Source organism: Blennius ocellaris (assembly GCF_963422515.1).
Source record: "Blennius ocellaris genome assembly, chromosome: 3".
NCBI classification, from domain to species: domain Eukaryota; kingdom Metazoa; phylum Chordata; class Actinopteri; order Blenniiformes; family Blenniidae; genus Blennius; species Blennius ocellaris.
Window position 1 is genome coordinate 8,275,381 of NC_137652.1, and position 26,886 is coordinate 8,302,266.

Below are 26,886 nucleotides of genomic sequence, written 5' to 3' on the forward strand. Positions count from 1 at the left end.
ATAATGGGCTCTTTATGAAATTATTATGTATTTATATCAATCAAGTGCTGAGGAGAAAGGGAGGCTTTGCCATAGCAACAGGGCAAAACCATGCCCTTATTGTTTATAACTGTCCTTCATTAATTTCATCAGTTCACAATTACTTTGGACTAAATGGGAAGAAATGCAGCATTTGCCAAATATACTAGTGTATATAAGGTTATTAACCCTTGAGATGTGACAAAAGCCTGTCTGTATCAAGCTTTCACAAACAATTACAGTTTGTAAAATACACACATCTCCGTATATAACTCCCACCTTCCAGGCTGTATGTCAGGGCATAGATAACTCTGTCGATCTACATGACCAAAGCATGGATCAGAGCAGGGGCATAAATCAAGGGGTTGTGGTGTGCACCTGAGGGGGAGGTTCTCCCAAGCAGAATGGAGTGGGTGTGTCGGTCACGTGGTGTGGTGTTGATAGTGGGAGGTGTTTATAAGGGGTTGTGCGGTGACACTGGGGGTTGGTTATCTGACAGGTGAACTGTCAGACGGTTGGAGAAAATAAAGGAAAAGCAACTCGACTCCTTCGTCTGTCTCCTCATTCTCCGCCTCCACAGGGTAAGAAATACATGTTGAACTACCGGGACTTTTCTGAAAGTCAGCTGTATCACTGAACTGAGGAACAGCACAAGGTCACTTCCTTTTTCCTGCATTATAAACATGAAAATGCTGAGAAAACTCAAAATCATGGAAACATAAATACATTGACTTTTTAAATGTTCTCATGTTTTTCATTACTTTTTGACAAAAAAAAAAATCTAGTTTCTCTATAAACTCTAACAATGCTCTCATTTGCTTATTTTCGGTGTAAGATTCAATGGTCACTGTACAATCTAAGGTCTTTCTTCAAGTGCTTTGAGATTTTTAAATGAAAAGGGCATTAGAAATTAAATTATTATTATTATTATTGTTGTTGTTGTTGTTGTTGTTGTTGTTAAGTACAGAACATATACAATATATTTTTGACAGCAAGAGAAGCAGGACCTCAACTATTTTAGCAGATTAATGGTCTACGTTCACTAAACAAAGACAACGTTTCCAAATAGGGTAATTCACAGCAGCAGAAAAGTTCTCAAAATTTCAGTTACAGAATTGCAACTCTTGAAATAACTATCAGTATGTACATTATGTTTAACTGAATAAAGAAAACAGGTGCATGAGAAATATCTTATGAGGAAAAACAAATACAACGAAGCATTTCATCATCTTTCCACAAGCACTGACATTTAAAACACTGATATATAGTGAACTGACAACTTACATGCATGTCAGTAGTTGGTGAGGGTGGGATGGGCCTTCCTCTTTTACAATGGACCAGTAGTTTTTTACACCGGCTGGTTTGGCTTGTCAATGTCTATGGCATACAAGCGACGAAAGAGATATGCAAAGGTTGTGCAGACACCCACCGTCTCGTGCATCCCAATGGTGCCTCCTTATCCAGAACATTTCAGACATGATCATCATTATCATCTTCCAGCACGGTGAAGATGGCAACGTGAACTCTTAGCTCCCTTTCTTCAGATTTACTGGCTTGTGGAGATATAGTACCTTCCATATCAAAGGTAGACAACTCAATTACAAAATGTCTAAGTTCCTTCAGGTTTGCAGAAGTTTTTTGTGGCCCAAAATGCATAATGTTGTCGCAGCAAGACAGGGCAACATTAGTTGTATACATTTCAGCAACGATTATATTCAAAGTGTTTTACATCAATAAAAAATAAGCAGTTGGCAAAAGCAATTCGAAAGATGAATAAACCAAGAAAAGGTATAAACCAACAATTAAAAAGCTAAATACCAAAACAAGAGAACAAACCAAAGTGCTGAAAAGTTTATGAGTCGAAGATACTGTACAACATAAAATAAATGCATGCTTTATTGAACAAGACTGGAACAAGACGGTCAACTTGTGATGTTTGTGACGACTGGAGTTTTGAATCAATATGTGTAGATATCCATTCATATACATTCACTCATTGACTGTAGTCTTCTTGGGTGAGAGTGATATTAATCCACCATCTACACAATTATGATCACATAATTTGTTATTATCCAAAGGGTGCACAAGTAGCAGCATGTAGATGTTCAACAGGAGTGGGCCCAGGACTGAGCCTTTTTGAGCTCCACATGTACTGTAAGTCCTCCTTTAGATGGGATTTAAACCAGCATAGTGCTGTGACGGAGATGCCCACCCAGTGTTCCAGTCAATGTTGCAGAATGCCATGGTCAACTCTGACAAATGCAGCAATAGGATCAAATAAAACCAGAGCTGGGATTCTCTCACTGTCAGTGTTCAGACCCATGTCATTGAAGACTTTGACAAGAGCTGTCTCTGTGATGTGTTGTGGTTGAAAACCTGACTCAGAGGCATAGAAGGAATTGCTACGAGCAAAAACAAACAACTGTACTTGTTGGAAGATATTTATTCTCCAATCAATTTTAGCCAGGAATGGAACATTTTATATCGGTCTGTAATTATTGAGTATCGATGAATACATTGTTCTTTTTCAGAAGTGATTTGATCACAACAGTTCTCAGAGCTTGTGGGAAAACGCCTGAAACAATAGATTTGTTAACAATCTTTTGCTCTGAGCACATACAGTCTGAAATATGTGCACACATGCCTTGACATTTATTAGAAGGAGTAAAGCAACAAGGCTGTTAATGTGAGCTTTACATGTTCCACATCTGTATTTTTTTGAGCAATAACAAGGAAGTGAGTCGGATGATGAGTGATGATAAAGACGGGCTGTCGTGGCTGCAGAATTCTGCAGATTGGTTGTAATTTGTATGAAAAGCTGTGACGTGGGTACAGACAATTCCTAGGAGGACTTTTTTTTTCTTCTAACTGGTTCTTCAATATCATTTCTGTTTTTGTTGTGGGTTTCTTTTTTCTTTTTTAAATTTTAATGTGACCTATCAGTAACACCAGATGCAGTAGCACCCATAAGAGGAGACCTCTTAGTGCAAAACACAATAAATAAAATGTGCATAGTACATTTATTGTTTTTCATACTGCTCTAAAGATATCTGAGATACAAAATACATATATTTTGTATACTCAAAATACTACTCAAAATCCCAAAATAAATTGGTAAACACCATTTTATATAAATGCACTATACAAAATACATATATTTTGTATAGTGCATTTATATAAAATGGTGTTTACCAATTTATTTTGGGATTTTGAGTTGTATCTACTTTCTCACCTGATAATGAAATGTATTAGAGAGTTTGGCCATTTTCTGATCATTTCTAGCTCATTACAGCCTCTACAGCTGTGCGATGAACATGTCAAGAGAGGCCATGGGGTCTTTGCTGGTAATCTGACAAAAATTCTTCTTTTATCTGAATGAAGGAGGTGTCAGAAAAGTTACCACAGGGAGAACTGGCTTTTGGCGGCCAAGCGTTCATAGTGACGTCGCTTTTTGATCCTTCGATGTCGGCTCTTATCATTGTGAAGCAGAATTCACCAAGCATTGGATTGTTCACCCACTAATAGGGAACATGAGCTGGATTAGACAGTCGTGAGACAGGTTAGATTTACCCTACTGACGATATGTTGTTGCAATTCTTCTTCTTTTCTGCTCCTTTTCATCCAAAATGTGAACTAAAAGTATTGATACGAAACTGTATATTTTTTATTACAACCCTGACACAACCAAGTCCAAATCCCAGTCACAGATGCTTTCAGTATGACTATTATTGCATAGAAATATATTTTTGCGTAATTTATTTTTCCCCCCTTGCACACAGCCTGTTCTGCCTCAGCTTTCCTCACGAATAAGCAAACGTGAGACCTCTTTTAATGTGAGTCCTAAAGACCTGGCACAGTGATCTTGGAGAGTGAATGTGGAATTAGAATAACCCCTAAGAGGAAATATAATATATTCTTCAGCCTTGTCTTGTATTCTCCTCTCAACAACAGCTGCCAAGTGAATCAGTGACTCTGAATGTTAACTATTTTGTGCTGAAATCCCAAGTCAACATTTCAGTAGTTTCCTTTATGCTGTGGGTAGATGTGAAGGTTAAGCAGGAACGGTATAAACCGGGGCCAGTGTTAGGTCAAGTGTGGTCTCCCACATATTTTACAAGATCAGTCGAAGGTGTAACCGAACCAATATTACATTCTGGGATTCAGATTGAGCCTTTTGTAACTTTTATCTTAGTTACATTGGTTCACTACAATCCTTGAAGTTTTGACTGTGCTTGAATAATTATAAAAATGACCAAAAAACAAATCCATTCATCCATTCATCTCCTATGCTTCTACTTAAATAACCTACTTTTATGGTACAATATCACTGTAGGATACACTTTTATTTTTTCCATACATTTCACCCGAAAGCCAAATATCCCTAACTTTTTGTGAGCTGCCAGAGTTGACCTGATTCAATTTGCTTTGGGAAGATGTTGAACTTATTTTTTTTTTTTTTTTAAACTGACAGTACTCGTACAAACTTGAGTAGAACTACAAGCCGTCTGTTCAGCTGAACACTGCTACAACATTTTACATCATGTCAGTTAATCTGCAACCAAGTATTTGACAAAAAAAAGAGAAGCTTTGCCCTTTCCAGCACCCCCACCCCCTACCCCACCCCCAGACAAGTGACAGATGCTCATTAACACTAGCTTTGTCTATGCTACAGCTGCTTTTCCAAAAAAAAAAAAGCAAAGGACAGTCACCCTTGACAGCACAATCAGCTTTGCAGTGCTGCTGGAAAATGTGTGGTTTTAACTATGTTTTTGACTGGGCAAAGATCATTGTGACAATATGTAAATTTGCTTTCAGAAAATAAGCTGTGTGCTCTACATGTGTTTCAAAAGGCACAGGGTAAAAGTGGATGTTTTCACAAATGACACACTGAAAAAACAGTCTATAAGTCAGTGAGAGTTGGATAAACTAAAGACAAGGTCTAAAAGCAAAGGACCAACCGATGTCCTTCTATTTAGTCATTTGTTTCTTTCTGAAACTGTTGCTTTTCTCTTATTTTAAAAACTCCTCCTGTGAGAATCACTTTAATCTCCATGTCTGCTCAGTTGCTCAAACATTCAATTCAAGTCTGTAGAGACACTGCATACAAACACAATTTCCTCTTCTAATGCTGAGCTTTTATAGATATGTCATCCACTGATTGATGCTAGTTGGCTTTTATTTCTCCCAGTTTTTTTTCAGAATAGTATGTGAATCTGTATATTTGAAAGGAGGATAGTGGATGTTTATGTGCAAAAAGTGTGCTTGACACAGAGAAAGTGTTAGTTTTGGATTCAAGCCAAGTAGGTTTCCGAACAAAATATTCTCGTGACTGTACTTCACCATGAATGCTCATTAATGCACACATTCAGAGCCATATGGTGTAATTTACTACAAATCAGGCACTTTGCCTTTATTGGCCTTTCATGTAGAGCAGATGTGAACGCAAGAGTGACGTCTTGTTGTGTTCAATGTTGTCAAATCTGCAATGACAGGATTGTGCATTTTTCCTGCTCAAGGCGGTGCAGGGTTGTTGCTTTTATTTTTTATTTTTTGCCTATGCACATCTAACTATGCAGGAAGACGCTTTTCAGCATAGGCGTGTTTGAACAGGAATCACTAGATGTGGACTCATATTGTCAACTGAGGGTTATAAGCCTGCATTTTTTTTCTCTTTCTCTTACAATGTCTATTTGCCACCATTCTGTATCTATCTATTGTCACTTTCTCTGATTGTGGCGCAGTGTCGTATTGGTGTACTTATGTTTGTATCTTAAAGAATTATTTTCCTGCCTCATCTTATCCTCTTTTCCTCTTTTCTGTCATCCCCTGCTTTCTTTCCATCTTCTTCCTCTCTCTTGATCTTTCTCTTCCTCTACTTAGCTTGTAATGATCTGGTGGCCTCAGGCAGAGACGGGAAGCCCAACGCTTTGGTCCAGGTGGCTGTCATAGATCCCCACAAGCAGAGCCTCGTATCCCATGCCTGCACTGAGATTGTTGAGGTAAGAAAACACACACGCACGCGAGAACACACACACAAACACACGCACACGTACATGGACACACACACAATCCTCTCTGCCTCTCGCTGACCTTTGCTGTTTGTTGTTTTGCTGTGTCTCTGGGTCACTGAATCTTGGTTGGTGTTCTCTCCATCACTGTCTGTCCTCCTTTTTCGAAAATATTTTCCCCCCTCTGAGCCACCGAACCGGACCAGACAATGAGTGTTAACCTTCTATTTACTGTGATGGTTGGACACCGACATCCAAACGAGCCAATGTGTTAGCCCTCATTTAAAATGTACATGGACACTGTGTTTGTTGCCTTAATTGTGTGAAGGTTCAGTACAGTGAGAATGCTTCTGTGCTCTTTGCCTTGTTCATAGTCTTTCACACTCTCTCTTTTTTTTTTTTTACTCCCTCCTGTGTGACCTGTGTGATACCCAACAGTAACAGCCACTCCAGTGTTTTTTGGGCAGCTGCCCCCCGTCCCACTGTGGAACACCCACTAACACATGTTGCATGGACCAATAGGCGCACACACTGGGGTTTTTTTGTTGTTGTTTTTCCCTTCTCTGTATGATGGCAAAGTTTCCTGACGCATTAGAAGGAGAAGCGGTTTTCACTCTAATCCACCAAAGCTACATGAGCATAACTGTCTCTCCCAAAGGCTGATTTCCACTGCTTTTCCCCTCAGTCAGGGCAACAGTGTGTGTGTGTGTGTGTGTGTGTGTGTGTGTGTGTGTGTGTGTGTGTGTGTGTGTGTGTGTGTGTGTGTGTGTGTGTGTGTGTGTGTGTGTGTGTGTGTGTGTGTGTGTGTGTGTGTGTGTGTGTGTGGAAATACAGGATGTGGTGGGATACTGTATGCTGGCTCAGCCAGCTCTGCAGACACTCTGTGCCGTTGGAGTTCTGATTTCATGGCTGTAGTGTTCAGGATTTGAAGTAGGATCTGAGGATATGGACTGCTTTCGACTTCACAAAAGCCGGGTATGTGCACATTCAATGTGGCTTTATGTCAGTTCTTAAAGGAAGGATTATGAGACAGTTTGGGAGTTTTACCGGTTTTGTTTATTCATTTCAGTTGCCAGGACAGTGTAATGAAAGAACCTTTCCATTGCATAGATTTGTGCATTTTACCCTCCTGGACAGAATATGACTTCACATTGGTACATTTTAGCAAAAATCCAACAACAGTCAAGAAAAATAGTTGCTGTGTTTTTGGTTTGGGATTTTTGAGTTTTGAGTGTTCAGATGACTAAACCAGCAATAGATGTTCAATGACGACTTTGACCAAAGAAGAGACTGCCTGTGTGTGTTTGCGTGTGCATGTGTGCGCGCGTGTGTGTGTGTGCGCGTGTGTGTGCCGTACCTCAGTAAGCTGAACTGCCACTTGTTCCTCCTGTTGTCACATTCCAAGGAGGCCTGCCCTCAACAGCTGGTCTCAGCTTTGTGTGGACTGAAAAGCTTCACCATTAAATCTATTTATGTGATAAGTGTATTATCACGAATCGGTGATATAAGGGTTGTATGTCGGAGACAAATGATGGAATATGCCAGCTGCTCCATAGTCCTTTCCAGTCTCACCCATGAATCACAAGGCAGAGGTCAGTGAAAAAGAACCAGATAGCATTTAATCTTCTCTGATGTGAAGATTACAGCTATCTCGCTGAAACCACTGACCTCTTCCAAGAGTTATTTATTGGAGCACTTTGACAGAATGTGACCAAAAGTACAGAGATAACATTTGTACTCAAGTTTGGAGTGCCTAAAATATCATCCACCAACCGTAATGATGAATAATATGTGACTGGGTTAATGACAGATGATGTGACATGATCTAAATTAATTTTTTGCTAAGAAAAACAAATGCTGGTATATTTTATTTAGATTTTCTCCATACATATACACAGCTAAGCCTATTGTTCAACATGCAGCTTGAAAAAAAGACAGTTATGTTGTCAACCAAAAGAAAGTAAATTTACAAGCTTGGTGAAAATACAAAAATGTTGAACTTGGATCTGTGAACATTTCAATTGACAATGTGACTCTTTGTTGGTATGCAGTTAATTTGACCCTGTGCTTTCAATGAAATTGTGCTCTATTGTTTAGATGAGAAATCTCTTTTTTCTTTCTTTTGACTGTCCTGGGGTTGTTCTCGGCCACACTGACAGGAATACAATTACTGCATCAAAATAATCACTTACATATTTCAAAAATTCTAAAAACGTGAACTTAGTCAGTAACATGAGATGAACAGTATTATTTGACCTTGAAATGATTTTAATGTACCCAAAGTCGGCCAAGAAAACACTTCTGACACGGTTGCAGCATCTGATCTATTGACACAAGGCAAGTTGGACCTATAGATTTCTGCACTTTCGTATAGCCAAACCATATTTTGACCCAACAGTCTGCAGTCTTAGCAGAAGTCAAGATTCATCAGACCTGCCTCTGTCGTCATTTAGTTTTTCAGTCTCCTACAGCTCAGTATTAGGGAGCCTGTGCCCACTGCAGCCTCAACTTTCTGTTCTTGACTGACAGGAGTGGAACCTGGTGTGGTCCTCTGCAGCTGTTGCCCATATACTTGAAGGCTGGACGTGTTGTGCATTCAGAGTTGTTTCTTCTGCTTTGCACCATTGTGAATAGTTCTAATCTAAGTTACTGAAGCCTTTCTGTCAGCTCCAACTGGTCAGTCCAATTTGACTTTCTCTGACCTCACTCTCTCTCTTTGCATTTCTCTCCGCCGAACTGCAGCTCACCAGAGGTCTTTGTTTTGTATTTTGCATCAGTCTGAGTAAACTGTAAAATGATCAGTTCTTCTGCATTGTGATGTTCATTAATGTAGATTGAGTCATTTGACACTTTACAACAAAAACGGCTGAAGTGAATCAGCTACTCTGGAAACAAGTGAGCAAAAGTAGATCGTGATATGACAGGCTCTAGTGAACAAAGTAAACAAAAACACAAAGCAGTGGTCCTTGACTTGAAAAAATGCTTCCTCTTTGTTTTCAGAGGAGTACCTTGTGTATGTGTACAAAATGTATTTGCCCAAGCAGTGGCGCCACCAGGATTCAATTTTTCAAGTTCATAGTATGCACAGACCCCCCCCCCCCATACTGGGGGTGCCGTAATGTGTGCAAAGAAGCTCGTTCTTTGCGAGCATGGGGGGGGGGGACAGAAACACAGATGAAATCAGCAAGCAGCCCAGCCTGTTACAGGCAGAGAGAAAAACAAATACCCCTTTAAAACAATTTTTTTTTCACACTTTCGAAAAAATTGGACGCACAGTGCGTATAGGATTCTGGCTTTCGGCGCCACTGTGGCCAAGAAATGTCAGTCTGGTGGTGGTGTTTGATTGTTCAAACAGCACACTGTTAACATCTGTGCATAATTTATACTTACCAGGATTAATGTAGCATGAAACTGGGACACAATGTCATATTTATACAATAGACAGTTTTTATCTCTCAAAGGGAGTGTATCGCCTCAGTGTGGGTACTGTATCTTAATCTACTCTTGGTGAAACAGAAAAGACCAGTGACAGCTTAAGTAGAAAATCTAAAGCCCTCTAAATCTCTTTAAAGTGCAATTGGAAACATTTGGGCAAACTGTATCTGAAGCTGTTGACATATAACTGCTATCTACTACCTCTTATGGAGGGTTCAGAGGCAAGAAATAGCCTCTTTTGTTTTACAAAGTCCGAATGATTTTTCCTCCATATGCTTTCTCTGAATACTTAGTGTGACACCAGAAATGAGAAATTGAGATGGAAAGAGCAATTTTTTTCTGTCTGTAGGAAAATGTAATTCCTGAAACATGGGCAATGGGTCCAGGAGTGCTGGTAGTCGGGGGGATTTGACGTCAGGCAAAGCCAGAGCATAAAACAGCCTTTGATGTCAAGCTAGCCATGCATAGAGCCTCCTGCTTGGAACGCGTCCAAAGAGTCTAGTCTTTGTGTGTATTTGTAATTATGACTGGTCAAGGGAGAGAGGAAAAAAAAACCCAGAGTAGGAAGACTCAAGCCAGAGAACTCGTACCCCCCCCCCAAACCCCCCCAAGCCAATCACACTCAAATGCACACACCCTCTTAATGGCCTAAATTGGCTGGTCCTCTGAGGTTTGCAACCCAATTGGACAAAAAGACAAGAGAGAGCCAGCTGTCTCCCAGAGCATATGTTGACCACTTGTATGACAGGCTGGCTTACTTCTCTGTGTAAATGGAGACAGGCTTACCACTTTAGCTCATCTCAACCCATCAGTAGCACTAAGACGCTTCAACCACTGCAGAGGCTGCCAAGTATGCTGGTAAGTCTGAATGAGGCCTATTCATGGTGCCAGAAAGGAAGGTGTGTGTGTGTGTGTGTGTGTGTGTGTGTGTGTGTGTGTGTGCGTGTGTGTGTGTGTGTGTGTGTGTGTGTGTGTGTGTGTGTGTGTGTGTGTGTGTGTGTGTGTGTGTGTGTGTGTGTGTGTGTGTGTGTGTACCTGCACCTTCTCAGGTATAATGGCTCTGTCTGTTGTTTTTGTCAGTATACAGTACTGATAGTGTCCCATTCTGCACTCGGCTCAAAGAGGTGCATTGGTTCCACCATGTCTGTACCCGCTGTGCTGAATCAGGCCGTGTGTCGAGGGTGTTAGCGTACACAAGCCACAAAGCTTCATGGCCGGGCAGCAATATGGCACCGGGCCTCAAGACTAGTATTACTGTGTCTGGAGGGGCTGGAATCAGACTTGTTTTATTTCCCCTCAGTCAGCTCATAGAAGATTTTCCTGATGAATCAGTGGATTTAGTGGTCTGGAGGGGAGGTGGGACTGTACATTAACTGTGTTTGCAATCACACAGTTGGACACAAAACTATGTGTGTGGTTGTGTATTTGATTATTAGACTGCTAAGGCTCTGAAACACAATGTTGTCCTAACTCTACGAACTGTACTAAAACTATGTGCATCAATCTCAGCTGTGCTCCAAGACAGCTCTATATAGTATATTCTAAATGATGCTATAATCAGCCTGCATGTTGACTTTCAACCATCATAGTTCTTTTGCAAAGGAATGCAATGATACTTGCTACAAAATCACTGTGTCCAGTGTTTGATTTCTGTCTGAAAGACCTTTCTTACACATCATATACTTTTCGTCAAATACAATACAAGATACAAGTTGTTTTTTTTACATTCATCCAAGTCTGCCAGTCTGTCTGTGTCACAGTCATTACCACTCCCAATTCTGACCCCACTCAGTCTCAGAGGGGCTACGTTCAAGAGACGCCCTTCAGAGGAGAGCAAAGGAAGAGGAAGCCCCCAATGTAAACACAACATGCTTTGAATTGGTTTAGAAGGATAAGAAGTACCTAAACAGTGTTAAGAGTCCCCTCAGGAAAGCCCCTCAACTCCTGGGGCAATACAATGAAGTGTATTAGAATTTACAACAACAAAATACGTCAAGTGTTTGTTTTTGGTGGTTGTCTTACCGACTTCAAACGTCAAAGACACACAAATGAGAGAGCGAGAGCTGAGTTATATGGTTTTCAAGCTAGAACTATAGAGTCAAAACTATAAGTTGTGTTTAAAAAAAAACAAAAAACTCAACCTTATTAATTTAGCTATTTAAATAGAGCCACGGCTGGAAAAAAAAGTGCTGTTTATGAATAGGCATAAATGCCTAAAAACGTGTGAATGATCACAACAATAAAATTACAACAATACAAATGGGAACAAAGTCTCAATATGCGTTAAAAGCCAAGAAGTAAAAATGGGTTTTAAGATTAATTAAAAAAATATTTTCTGATTATGCTGCATATAAATTAACCATTTGGAGTTTTAGCAAACTAAAGTCTTTCAATTTCTTACAGGGATAAGTTGATCTTTATGAAAATTCTGTCAGAATAGTTACTATTTAGAAAGTGACCCCAGCCTTCTGCCATGGTACTGATAATTGGTGAAATAATCACACCTGTGCTTTTTCCCCAAAATGTCCATATGTTTCCTGACTTTGGTTGTCACACAGGAGCTTTCAGGAGTTGTTACGTTTTGAGTCAATTTCAGTATCTATTTGTTTCGTATTTGCAATGTTCAAACAGAAGTCTCCCAAGCCCTGCAGTGGTTAAAGGTGCTATGTGTTGATTTCTGAGAGGTTGTGAGCAAATATTAGCTAATGCTATGCAGCCTTCTGGTATGTTTGAAAGCCCCATACTGGATGCTGTATTTGGCTTAATCCCATTGCTTAGGTGCCAGTGGGCCACCTTACCTGTCAGCATTTTGTCATTCCTGACCTGCAGCCTCAGCTGTGAGACTGTAGTTACGCCAGCGCTCCAGGAAGACCCACAAGGAGAGTCTCTATCTTCTCATTTTTTTTGTGCCGAGGAGAGGTACCAGTTATGGCGACAGGGGTGAGAGAAAAATACCGGGAGCAGTAAGAGGACAGGCTGAGCACAGCTGCTGGCTCATTTACCCTCCGAAGTACCCCTCCATTGATTTTCATCCTTCGGCTTCCTCTTTTTCCAAGAACGTTTTACAGTGCACACGTGCATGAGAGTATACACTGTCAAGCGTGTGTACACGGCCAACACATGTACTGTATCTCACTCTGTTTCTGTGTTGTTCCTTTCCCTTACAGGCGAACAAAGACCCTCTGTTTCTGACAGGGGTGACCTTCCCGTCAGACTATCCTGCTAGCTCTGAGACACTAGTCAAGCTAACTGTGTATGATGCAAAGGACAAGAGCCAGGAATCAGTAAGTAAACTGCTGTTTGCTTTCTGTGTGTGTGTGTGTGTGTGTGTGTGTGTGTGTGTGTGTGTGTGTGTGTGTGTGTGTGTGTGTGTGTGTGTGTGTGTGTGTGTGTGTGTGTGTGTGTGTGTGCGTGCGTGCGTGCGTGTGTGTGTGTGTGCCCGCGTGCGTTTGTGCGTGTGTGTGTGTGTTTGTTTGTTTGTTGCATATTTGCATATTCCAGTTAGGGAGTGAAGCATAATGATGATGTTCAAAGAAGGTTTTGAAACATTCGCCATTCAAATATTGCATATGCAGGGGTGAACATAAAAAGCTGGGAGAAAATCCTCTTCAGAATGTCATTATGTTTAAATCAATCCTACAGATTTGGAGGTATAAAGTTCTGTTCGTGCTGAATCACAGCACTGAGTTATGACACTATCTTAGTAATCATTAATTGTGAGTCAGTTTCATTCCGGATCTTGAGTTTGGAAGGAGGAGGGTATGTGGCCTTCGATGTGCATCTGAGCATGGCAGCCCATCCTTTGGTGATGATCCTTTGGGAAAACCAGCCAGCACATCAGTGGGAATTGAAAAGTGAGCCAGACATAGAATCCTGAATGGGCTGGGCCCTCTGATTTAGACATTTAAAACAGACTTCATAACAGACTACTCACTGTATGCCCTTCAATGTTGGGGCGTATGCTTGATCTCAATCAAGCACCTCACTCAACCCTGTTTGCCGGGATCTTAATTTGGCATAACTCGCGATGAAATATTTATGAGCTTTATGATGAGTTAAGACTCTATTATAGCCATGGTTAATGTTTGCAAATGTGTCACATTAAGGCCTCTGATTTTGCTCTGGCACAAAGCCAGATGGAGCAAGAACCCAGTGTAATTTATGTGTGGTGTGAGTCAGCTTTTAGCACAGTTTGCTGTAATTTGATTCACAGAACAGTCAACTTGCAACACGTGTGTTATGGCTTCTATAATTTCTTGGTTCCTGGATGAGGTGAGACCTGGAGTCAAACCTATCTGTCCACCATTCTATCTCTTTTGCAAATTGATCCAACGCATGCACGCAGAGAGGGAACATGCAACTCACATAAAGGTTCCCTAGACCAGAATTTAACGTGGGACCTTGCCTCTGTTAGAAAATTGCTAACCACTACATAACTACATGGCAACAAATACCCAGCCATTTAATTTATCCACCGTTTCATTAGTGCCCCTGTTTAACTTATGTTTCTCTGTAGATACAGTACACAATAAAAACAGTATACGAAGGCCAACATTTATACCAGCAGTGCTGTTGTTTCATCTAAGTTTAATACCAAAATATAAGGCTTTTTATATTTCATTGAGCAGAGGAACATGTTTAAGGTTATGGAGGTGTAGCCTGGCTGCACAGGTGCAGGCAAATGTACACTAGGAAGATGGAGTCGGAGGACTGTGGCATACAGTAAATACAACCTCTATTGCATTAACATGCATATTGTACATCCATGTGGTCTGTCAAACAATGTACTGCAAACATAGGTCTCATTTACACACGCATGCATGCACGCACGTACGCACCCGCACACACACACACACACACACACACACACACACACACACACACACACACACACACACACACACACACACACACACACACACACACATAAAGGAATTTTGTGTTTGATGGATGTGGAACTTGATAAGGTTCTGGAAAATGCCACTACTTTGTTTCGCAGAACACCCATTTTTAGTTGTCCTGTCACATGGGCTGTATCCAAATCAGTCAAACGTGGCATGCTGCTTCTTGGAGCAGACAGCAACTGCCTTCTATAGCAGTTGCTCAAAGGTATTGGGAATCAAGCTACCTGTGTGTCAGCTCCTCAGTGGGTTCCAGAATAATAAAATAAGAATAAAACATACAAAACACGGAACATCTGCAAGTTATTCGTTGGAACAACCTAAATACTCAGTTCAGCGATTCAATCCACAAAAATAGAAATTAACACCCTTTAAATAGTAATAGTATAACAGTGATTTCTAACAAGTACATGTCACACAAAATAATACACCAAGCAGACATGTCCATAGCTGTAGTGTGTAGTTTACTTTGATTTTGAAGCATAGGATCTATAATTAAATTTTCTTAGTGATGTACAGAACATTTCCTGGGGTCTTTGTCCTTACCCATTTGTCTGTTCGTAAGGTCGCTTGCCTCTGAATTCAGCCTTGAAACACAATCCCAGATGCAATGTGCCCAAAATGGGAACACAATAGTTTATTCTAAGGTGTGTATTGAATATTCATGTCCAACAACACCCATGTGAGTGCAGCACTCTGTAAACTCTCCACTCATTCCCAACCCCTCTCCACAGAGGATTTCTGGTGTTGTTTAGTTTGTTGCCATCAGAGGTTTTCCACACTTGGCCAAGAAAGCTAATGTTTGGATATAAAGATGCGTCATAAAATATTTACACATGGATTGAAGCTTATGAGAAGAGCCGTGTTAAAAAGGAGGAGGCTCATCATTGTTTGCTCGCCAAGGATACTTTGATGTGTAGGTGTTAGATTAAATATTTGATTATATTGGCTTCTTTGGAATTTGGGTTTGTTTTTAATTCCTTTCACACTGTCCTTCACTTTCTCTGTGTGAATGATGTCTCTCAATAGCGGCTGTCATTCTGTCAAGAGTATCACTGATGCTGAATGCAACATTTCACTCAAACCTGGCTTTCAGAGCTTAAGGCCCAATAGGACAGGTCCTGTCGTGCATTTCATTCTGTTATAGTCTTCAATCATCTTCTCATCTCCTACAGTGTCACAAAAATAAACTTTTTACCTCACAACTTACTGTGAGCATCAAATATTATGTGACTATTTGAAAATGGCTGTAACACTTGCAGACCTTTCCTTCCCTTTTTTCCTTTAAATTTTTTTTTTTTTTTTTAATCTGGTACCAGTGCTCTTATGATGCGGTTGGCTTTTAGATTTTTGGCTCCGCTTGGCTGAGCACAACGTGCTTGTCTGGGTCTCATTAGAGAGTCTTAAGTGACACAGGCATGACCCCGAACATGAGCTGGCACAATGCGTCAGTCCACAGTTGCTTAAGTGGCATTGAGAATCAGTCAGTCGAGACTCAGTCATTTACTGTAGCTTTTTTTTTATTAGCACGAGCAGCCATGGGGGCAGTGTGCTTTGTATTTGTATGTGAGCTTTAGAACTCAGCTGTCAGAAGTTTTACATATCACTTTCACCATTGGTAGCAGAGGTAGCCACAAGCTGATTCGCCTCAGCAGGAAGCAGTAGAGCACATGTGGCGGAAACTGAACATACACAGGAAAAAAGGTTATTTGCTTTTTTCTGTGATACTCCATGCCACCCATTACCATATCTACCATAAGAGTTTTGAAGTGGAAATAAGAAGGTTGAAATTGAAACAGTGAGGGGGAGGAAACTGGTGGAGTGAGGTTTATAGATGACTGCTTTAACATTCGTAGAGGACCAAAGGATTTCATAGGAGGATGAGTTCTCTTGCCCTGGGCTTCCAATTTAGATATTCCAAGATGACACTGGCTGCATGGTCATGAATATTTGAGGACCCACACACAGGGCTGGGATAACGATAAGTGAGGGAAAGAAGGTGTGAGAGGGAGTATGACTGGGGTTAGGTATCTCTCAGGTGTAACTGATCCCACCCTCTAGGACAGTTGTTGAAGGATGACAGACTGGCTTAGTTTGTCTCTGATGTCTTACCTGCAATGCCATGTTGAGTGGCCCACAGGGACAATAAATCCTCTTACCGCTCATGTTGTTATCATTGGATCATGAAATGTCCTTTGTGGCGGAGAGGACTTTCATTGTACAGGGATCATTTCATTCAAAGCAATTGTATCAGTTGGTCAGTTAAATATTCATGCAAAATGACTCATAGCTAAAATGATGCAGGTTGTCTTTTAACATGGTTTAAAGAAGAAATGAGAGAAAACCACCTCCAGTACAGAGCAGAAATGGTAATAGCATACTTAATACAGGCTCACATTTTTCCATTTTATTATCTTTTCTAAGTTATAGGTTCAAAACCACTTTTCCATTCATTGATTTCTAAAATGCGTGCAAGGCTCACCAGAGAGCCACTGTGTTGAGCACCCTAAGCTAAACGCATACAAATATGATTATTTGTCCGTGGTGGGTGCGTCAAATTTGTGCACACCTTATCTCTGAAGAGGCTGCAAGACAGACTGCTAATGACAGACCTGTGGTTTATTGTCTGTGCAAATCTATTACTGGGTCTTCTTGTGGTATAAAGTGATAGGGCAGCTGTGTCTAGAAGAGCTCTTCTGTCTAATCACAGCTTAATTTATGCTGCCTTTGCTTTTTGCAATCTGGGCTGAGTGTGTATTATGTTTTTCAGTTTGTAGTCCTATAACTGATCACAGTGGGGTTTTAAGATTTATGTGATATGTGTGGCCTCGACTGACAAACGAAATACCTCATTTGAGTAAAATAGAAAAAAAGAGCATGTCTGAACATTTTCATAAAGTGGCCATAAAATGTATTCATTTTTCCATTGTGCTACTGTGAGGGCTATTTCTTCCTGTGGCTGCCACACAGAGGCCAACACACACGCATGCATGCATGCACGCACGCATGCACGCATGCACGCACGCACACACACACGCATACACGCACGCATGCACCCGTTTGGTCCAGCAAGATCTCCATCGAAGCTACATGCAAGTCCAGTTGCACTAACACACGGACAAAGAGAAAATGCGATAGAGGTTGTATGAAAGGGGTCTCAGTTCAAGGGCAGGAGGAAGTAATACTGCAGTTCCTTCAATTCAACACATTCATTTCAGTGCATTTTTTTTTTGTCAAATATTTTTATTGGTTTTTCATTGGGAAGGTACAGACACATGTAAAGACATACCAGATGTGCAACAATGGTCATCTCTCAATGTAGTTAAACCCGCTACGGTAGAACATAATATGAATTCAGTGCATTTTTTTTAGAGCCAACAATTCCACATGCGCAAGCAAAGAAAGAAAAAAACTCCCTTTTAACAGGAAGAAACCTTCAGAACCAGGCTCAGAAGTGGCGGCTTTCTGCTGTTCCAGTTGGAATTTGCAGATAGAAGTAGAGAAAAAAGAAAGTGCAGACTACAGGACAACGACAAATGTTAGTGACATGGAATAGCGAGAAAGGTCTTAATCCACAGCAGCTTCACTAGAAAATGGTCCAGATTGGCCTGAACCAGTTCTAACTATAAGCTGTGTTAAAAAGAAAAGTCCTAAGCCTACCCTTAAAAACTGAGACTGTGCCAGCTTCTCTAAATTGAAACCGGCAGTGGGTTGCACTTGAGTCAGAAGCAGAAACTTACAGCTCATCCAAGCCTTTATGCATTTAAGACAAGCTTCTTGTTAAACAAGTTGATCAGTGTCATCTGGTTTTATAGATAAATAACAGTGAAAATTAATGGAGTGGTTCCTAAGTGCTTCATCTGTTCGTCATTTTCTTCCACGACCTGTGTTTTCTAGAATAAAATAATGGGAACCAAAACTGTGAGTAAAATGCATGCGTGTCATAAAAAGCTTGATGCAGATTTAGATGGATTATGTAGACAAGGTCCAGGAGATTACCTTTTTTGGAAATGTCTAAACCTTTGGTTTTAGTGTTTTTGTCTGCTGTCGTCGCCATAGTTTATAGCAGCAGTCTCACTGTGCGGTTTAGTGATGAGGCTGTCGTGAAGTTTCCGATACTGAAGTGATGTTCAGTGCGTAATCTTCGGTTCCGGGATCTGCAAGCCTTTCTCACTGTATGACATCAGATGACAAATTTTCAGTCGCATTCAAATATATTACCACAATTGTCTTGTCTTTTGTCCATGACGCCAAAATTAATATGGATAGCTGCCATAAGCCAGCCTTTTCTGAAGATGAGAAATGTTTAAAACCAACAAATAAAACAACACAGCTAAAACACTTTACTGACAGTACTTCACAAATGAGGTCATACAATGTTGTATTGTATTGCAGATTTTGTTATTGTGTGTTCTACCTGATTTAAGGGATTGTTTGACTGGCAGATATTAGCCACATCTCAGGTGGCGGTTTGAACAGCCACTGTTCCACGGTGAATTGTCACTCCAATTATGAACTGCTGAAGTATGGAGAATCCCAGCCACAGTTAATCCTGCCCTGTCAATAATTACGATGTGTAAAAGATGGTGACTTGACATATTTTTGGCATAGCTACTTGCTTTTAGCTGGATGAGTGTCAATGTGGTGGGAATTTTCTGTAAGTGCAAGTGTTTACTGCCAGAAAAAGAGAAGGAGGGGGGATAGAGGCAGGAGGGGAAAGAGAGCACAAAGAGAGACAGCTGGAGGGGACATGCGTGCACACACACACACACACACACACACACACACACACACACACACACACACACACACACACACACACACACACACACACACACACACACACACACACACACACACACACACACACAGAAACAGAAACACACTTTTACAAGAAGCAATCTCAGAGATATCCAAGAAAGGTCTTGGTAGTGATTGGGTGGACAGCTCAGCAGTGATAACCTACGAGAGTAACAGTCCTCCGATAAGGACTGTCTCTTGTCTGATGGCCACTTTGCTTCCCTCACCATCATTGTGGCAATGTCAGCCAATGTCACAAGTGCTAGAAAGTACTGCTGTTCAAGTCTCATAGTCATACTAAAATTAGTTAAACTAGAACCCTCACTTTCTCTTATGTCCACTTGTTTGCGAGCTGTCGTTCATGGCAAGACATTTCCGATACTGTCGACAATGACAGCCTCTGATTTCCCCCAACTGTTTTCCTGTATTTTATAACTAGATCTACTTCTGTAATGGAGCCATGCCAAATTCCAATTAGAGGTGTGTCTAGGCAGCCTATTAAAATGTCATCGCCGTAATTGACAACAGGTTGTCCTTCCTTATTAGAGTTTGGTTCACTTTTTACCCTCATCGCACAGGTGTATCTTCTAAAAAATATGTTGCCCTAATAGCGAATATGAAATATTCTTCCTGATCACCCCACAAGATTAGTTATTAAGAATTCTTTTTCATTACATTTTTCTCATTTACTGAGTGCTATTATTGAAAGCAGGTCATTCTTAAATGATGTTCACCTGTAGTTCCACTATTCCACACAATGAGGCTACTCACTACAACCATTTTAAATGAAATGCACTTATGTCACGCTCCGGTGAATTAATGGAAGAGCACCTTTCGATTGGTTTCTCATTTGCCTATTCACACACGAATGGTTTGTGTTTATAAAACCGACATGTCAGGCTTGACAACTGGGGCCAGCTTAGGTTTCACTACACTGGCTAATGGAGGCTGAACCACCAGCCCTATGATTAATAGGCAGTATTCTCTACATCATGTGTCATAGCTGTCCATGTACTCCATTCAGCCATAACACTAGGACCACTGAGAGATGAGGTGAATAACACAGATTTTGTCTTTGTCAGACAAGTCATTTGTAGAGGCGGAAAAAAAACAGGCCAGTGAATGACTTTGCATCTCCAAATTTGCATCTCTTGTGAGTTTGTCTCAGATCTGCAGTGCCTAGTGTCCATTAAAAGTGGTCCTTGTAAAACAATAAAAATGTTGCAGTCGTAAGAGGGTCGTGATTTCCATTTTTCTATGATTTACATGCGGTGTCTTTTTCTTTCTTTTTAATAAGTGTAAAAAACACATTGTGTGAGAAATTATTGCATATTGAGCTCCATAAGTGCCACAAAGCTGTCATGTGTCCATGCTGGTCATCGCTGAAAGGTGCATGTCTGTGTGATTTATCAGCCAGTTTCACTGCTGCAAAAAGGGCTAAGAGTCTGCAGTGGACACTATGAGGTGATATTAGTCCACTGATGAAATGATGGAATATCTGGTTCAGTGTAATGAACTGGGTGGTCCAGGATTACTTCACTGTGTATACTTCTAACACTTTGCAATGGCTTATTGCATCAGTTAATGACTCACAACTCTAAGAACCACACAATTACTCCTGGCAAGTGAGTTGCCACTTCTGAAGAAGCCCAATAACAGTTTATTTGTACCATGTGTTGCAGCTTTAAAACAGTCAACATTTTTTCAACCGATCCAGGCACAGTGCATGTTACATGCGCAAGAAACGGAGTCTGTCTTTTATGTGGAGGCTCCAGGTAGTTTTCAAGATGAATCTTCTTGACGTTTCAACACCTGCAGGTGTCGGTGATATTTTTTGTGAGTGGTGCAATTCTTCCAGTGTCACCAGTGAGTCAGTTCTGCACTTTGCTGTGAACTTTGGTGCTTGTGGCCATAGACACTAGATAAACACCAAAAAGGGCTTCCTGTCCTTGCTAAGACTTCACTAGTTCTGTCATCATACTAGAAAAGACGATTAAAGAAAGATAAATAACAAAACATTTGCCAACAATATTCCACTTGTTGTAACCGCGATATTTGACTCGTTCGTTGAAAAAAACAAAAAAAACAAACTGCTGCTTTGAACTACCCCTCAGTCTCTTGCTTGTATGTCGTAAATGTTAAGCTGAAGCTACAGGGACAGAAAAAAAAAGATAAGAAAAGAGAGAATGCCAAGGTGTTGCTCTTTATATGTACTCCAGATTTATGCTGTTGAGTTCAGGAATCAAAGCGATGACCCTTTTGAGGCCTAAAGCCAAATATACAGAGAAAACAGCAGCTTCAGTGGATTGTGTGTGTCCACGTGTGGCCAACACAGTGTCGAGGTGTAGGTCATTGGTCTTCTGAAAGGGCATACATTTACAAACATCTACTGGCTTCTATGAAATAAAATGGATGAAAACTTAGCAGTTGAATACAATTTGATGGTTTATGCAAAGCATCAATAATAATACTTTTCGCACAGATTTATAAAACAAATTGGTACCTTTTCCTTTAGATAATAACAGCGAAGAAGAGGTCTGAGTTCATGCAGTGTAACAATGTAGACACAGCACAAGCTTCTTCTTTTATAAAACAATTAATTTTCGTATTAAAACATGATTGTTTTACAAAAGAAGAACCTCTGATGAACCTCAGGTTAAAATATGCAAAACACTAGATTTTCTTTCTTGCCTCTTAGTGACATGATGGTTGGTAGTTTCTGCATCTGAAGCCAGTTAAATGTATAAAGGTCAGCAGCTGTAAGCTGTAATGTGTAATAACACTATCAAAATTCCAAAGAAAAGTTTCACTGAAGCTTCACTAATTTTGCTGTAATAAACTGAAGACAGAAGTTTCACATTGGGTGCACCTTGTCCCACTATGTTCACATCTGTGTACTTAGTTGGTTCCACCTATTTAAAAAATTTTTAAAGAAATATTTAAAGAAAAAGTGGGGTTTTGTTTTTTATTTTTGCAGACTTTTCAGTAGTTTGTTGTACCGTATTTGTGTTACACCTCTGTGCTGATTAAAGCCCTGCAGACAGAGACAGCTCTTGAGCTGCAGATGCATTCGTATTGAATGTAGAATTACCAAACGCCCTAGAGTGCAGGATGAGTCATCGGGCATTTGATGTAAAATACTTGAATAATATTTTTTGGGACAATTCTTTGGCACAGATTAAGACATATGAACGAGCCCTCAGAAAAACTTGGCATAATAATTTCCATTTTATGGGGTCTTTAAGCTGCCCAGTACTCGTCGGGCATTCAATGTGTCTTTGGAAATCCTCTATGATAAATTATCTGTATTTTAAAATTAGGTTTAAAAAACAAAAAATCCTCCACCACAAGTAAAAGTGGGATCATCAAGCATGAAGAAGAAAGACAAGATGAAACAGTCCTAGTTTTTAGTTCATAATGAAACCTTTCAGCGTGGCAAAACCATATCACCTTTTGTTGAAGTGCATTAGCTACTATAAAGCACCTGCCAAGTGCTGCTTATGGGTTAATCGAGGCCACTAACATAGAGAATGTATAGCTTGTATCAGAGGGGTGAAGTCAGCCTTGTTTGTGGACACTGTGGAAATCAACCTCATCATTAAAAGACACCATGGCAGCTTTTAGTATTATAGATTCTGAATATATACTTAATGGCAGGCCTCCAAAACCAGAATGAGATTTGCCTTTCATAAGACATAAATTTGACATAGTAATAAATTATAGCGCTTCCTCTTTACTGTGAAGTACTGCAAAGATAGAGCTTTGAAAGCACCCCTCCCTACCTCTTCTTTATTAAAAAAGAAAATCCTCATTTCCCTTAGCGCACTTAGTGAAAGTATTGCTGCTAAATGGATAACACTTTATGCAGAATAAATGGTCCTGGGCCCTGGAGCATAGAAAGTTTAAACACACCAAGCATTTTTATTGACAACTGAACACTCACTCTGCCATGTCAGGTTAACACTACATATGTCTCACATGGCATCTGAAAAGCTTGATGGACAGGCTTTTAGCAGTGAAATATGTCACAATGGAGTGATGTGATTAAAAAAAACATTTCTGGCTCTGTCCAAAGCCTGGGCCTCCAAGGGGCTTTAATGATATCACATTCATTGGCTGATAATATGTCAAACTCCTGTTTACTGTGTTTAGGAAGGCACCAGATAATTATTTTGTTTTCTCACATTACTCTCCCCCTGCTGTGTTTGAATTCACTTTATTAAAGTGAGTCAATGTGCCGATGAATATTTACAATTGTTACAAATTAAGTGCACTCGCAGGTTTTGTTGTTGGTTTGCACGCAGTCAGTCGTGAAAATAGTTGTTGGAATAGTGCACGCTCATTAAAAGCATCCAACTACATCGAAGCAGCAAGGCTAATTACTTATAAAAAACTGCTGAGCAGATGTCTGGTGCCATTGCCACGAGGAGACGCCCTTTCTTCAAGTCAACGCAAGCAAAGTGCGGGGGGGGGGGTTCAGTACACCTTGGTATGGAGGTTAACACTCTTGACTCACAGCAGTTACATCAGCTCAAGTCCAGACTTGAGGCCTTTCTCTGAAGAGTTTGCATGACCTCTGTGCGTGTGTGTGTGTGTGTGTGTGTGCGTGCGTGCGTGCCTGCGTGCGTGCGTGCGTGCGTGCGTGCGTGCGTGCGTGCGTGCGTGTGTGATAAAGTTGTCTTTGTCTTTTTATGTTTCTTCTGTGATTGGACTGGCAACCTGGTTGTATGCTGCCTGCACCCATGATCTGCTGGGATTAATTGACACACAGATGAATGGGCACTGTTCGACCAATCAGATGAACACATTAAGTCACAAAATCAGATGGCTGATACATATTAATTTATTGAAATTTAAGAGCTGGGTAACAATGGCAAAGAACTTCGATCTCTGTGCCTTAAAGTGCCATTATTTTCTCAGTCATTGTCACACGGGGCCTGCCTAAATATACTACATACTGATGGCAGTGGGTTAACATAGCTTGCCAAACAGCATGCAGATGATTTCTTATTAATATGTGTGCATCAGTCTCTGTAGTGCAGTGCTTATGTGAACCCTAAAGAATTTGCCAAGTCATGCAGTTTTGTTTTAATGCCCTAAATTTGCAGAAATGTTGTATACAGATCCAGACAAAAAAAGCAGCTTATGGAGCCAGTCACGAGTGAGTGCAGTAGCTGCATAAGTCGTTGGTGAAGGCTTGCACATGACGCATGCAAAGCTAATTTCTTTTCAAAATAAAAGCTTCTATTTTGAATCGTGACTTTTTCTTCAATTTCTTTTTTTTTTTTTAAATAAGTGTTTTGTTTCCAGTCCAGCTAAGTTCTTCAAAAAAGAACTCTGGACTGAACATTCTGTCTCGCTTCATTTTATTGTACAATACCAAAAGAAATTTATGAATTTTCTGATGTACCCAAAAGCAAGAAGGTATATTTAATAAAGATTGTGAAGCCAGGAGCTATAAGTAAATAGGTATAGATAAGAGATAAAAGATAGTGTGCAGTGTACCTTCCTGTATACGGTCGACTGAGTACAGTGCTCAGTACAATCTTTCTGTCGGGAGCACGCATGCATATGCGTGGTACAATGTAAATTGCCTTATCAAGGTAAAGCTCTGAGCAACCACTCCATCCTAAAGTGCTCTTTTCCTGGAAACCTTCTTTTTGTCATAACCTCTCACAAACCTCTCTCCCTGTATAATCCTACTCCAATCTCCTCAAGGTGTAGGATTTGTCCGGATCAGTTTCATAATGCATTATTCATATGAGAATTTAATCAAATATCTCCTTCACCAATCAGCCCAACCCATAGCTCCCGTAACCCTTCCTCGCTTTTTCTTCCCATTTTAATCCATGATTGTTAGTGTCACCTGCAATAACAGATTATCAACCAAATAAATTACTGGGTCACAGGTGAATTAGACGCTTGGCTGACTGTAATCCTTTTTTCTCTGGAAAAGTAGCTTATTGTAAGTTACAGTTTTTTTCCCTTCTCGCTTCTGTATTTATTTATTTATCTTTTTTTTTTTTTTTTGGTGAGAGAAGCGAAGGGATGGAAACTTGCTAGAGAAAATCCCCTCCTGCCTGCCTTCCTGTGGGTCTCTACAGTGAAATGGATTCCTTTGAGAAAGACCCTGGTGGCAAGTGCTGATGCCTTGAGAGAGAGAGAGAGAGAGAGAGAGAGAGAGAGAGAGAGAGGAGAGAGAGAGAGAGAGAGAGAGAGAGAGAGAGGAGAGAGAGAGAGAGAGAGAGAGGAGAGAGAGAGAGAGAGAGAGAGAGAGAGGAGAGAGAGAGAGAGAGAGAGAGAGAGAGAGAGAGAGAGAAGAGAGAAGAGGAGAGAGAGAGAGAGAGAGATTTTTTTTTTTTACCATGGCTAACTGAGCCACTGATGGCTTACCATACCAGCCAGGCTCTGGTACAGCGTGTGTGTGTATGGGTTCTCAGCATTTCTCATCATGTCTGTGGGTGTTGATGCGATGTGTAATCATGCTGTATGGGTACAATTAAGAAAAATAAATAAATCCAAACTTAATTGTGTAATTAAGATACATGGAATATCATGTTTTATCACACAACAACATCACTCTCCCTTCCTGTCTACCCTTTGTAGTCTGCAAACACTAAAGTTCATCACCTCTCATTACAGCTGTCTGACTTTCAGGCTTGTGGACAGAAATAAAGACACTTCACTTTTTATTTTCACATTTTTTTTTCTTTCCTGGAGGACCGAAGTGTAAGTGAGCGTCAGGCAGAATGCTTTCTGTTTCTGGTTTCTGTTTGCTCTGATGGAATTATAAGATAATCAGAAATCAGCCAACATTGTTTTTTCCTGTGCTCAGCCAAAGAGGGGTGGGGAGACATTAAAAACCTCTGAGGCTTTTTCTCTCCCAACAAAATAAAAATCTATTTGTTTTGATCTTATCTGTCTCTCTTTCCCTCTTTTTAAAAAAAACAAATAATCCCATATGCTATTCTTGAGTGTACACAAAAAAAAGACGCATTCTGAATCTATTCATCTTCTATCTCAGAGCCACCAAGGACAAATTCCACTTTCACATAAGCAGTATATTTAGTTCAAAAAGGTTCCTTTGTTCATGTTGTATCACATCAGCTGGTAAATATGTCAATTTAACCAACTAATATGGTTGCACCGATGCCTGAGAAACAAAAATAGCTCACGGCTCTTGCACTTCTCCCACTCTTCCGTGCACCGTGTTGTTTGCTAAGTCAAGGTGAGGCGACTCAACTGAAATTGCAGCTTCTATACAGACTCAAGTTTTACATTATCCCAATGGAAAAGAAGGGCCAGGATGGTTTGCTGTGAAACTTCGATTCGATAAAAGAAAAGTGAGTTGCTGGAGCTTTTAAGTTTCAATTTGTGCCTCACCTCTTGCAGCATGAAGCGCACGCACGCACGCACGCACACACACACACACACACACACACACAGCAGTGCATTTTTTTTTCCAATCGTCCATTGCCATCTTTGTAGCTGTTCAAAGACTGAAATAACACACAACTTTCACACAAGTTAAAAGACAGAAGTATCGTACAATCCTCTCATTATCTGTCCCCAAGTTTAAGCTTTGTAATGTTTGTCTGTGGTATAACTGGAGAATGATATGAAAGTGGTGCCGGTCTATTAGAGAAACATTGCTGGCAGAATTGTCCACCCACGCAAAGCTTTGACCCCATCTGCTCCGAGATGAAATGTGTTTCAGTAAAAGC

The 26,886-nt window shown here is 40.5% G+C and overlaps 1 protein-coding gene across 1 annotated transcript in view; it reads left to right on the plus strand.

Moving 5' to 3' along the window:
* Positions 1–26,886, plus strand: part of inpp4b (inositol polyphosphate-4-phosphatase type II B) — a gene marked incomplete at both ends in the record, with an annotated part of 137,022 nt that overhangs the window by 13,281 nt on the left and 96,855 nt on the right. Inside the window, 2 exons of the mRNA XM_080521053.1 lie at positions 5,899–6,017; positions 12,629–12,745. Of these exons, the coding sequence (XP_080377179.1) occupies positions 5,899–6,017; positions 12,629–12,745 (236 nt within the window). The remainder of the gene's footprint in view (positions 1–5,898; positions 6,018–12,628; positions 12,746–26,886) is intronic.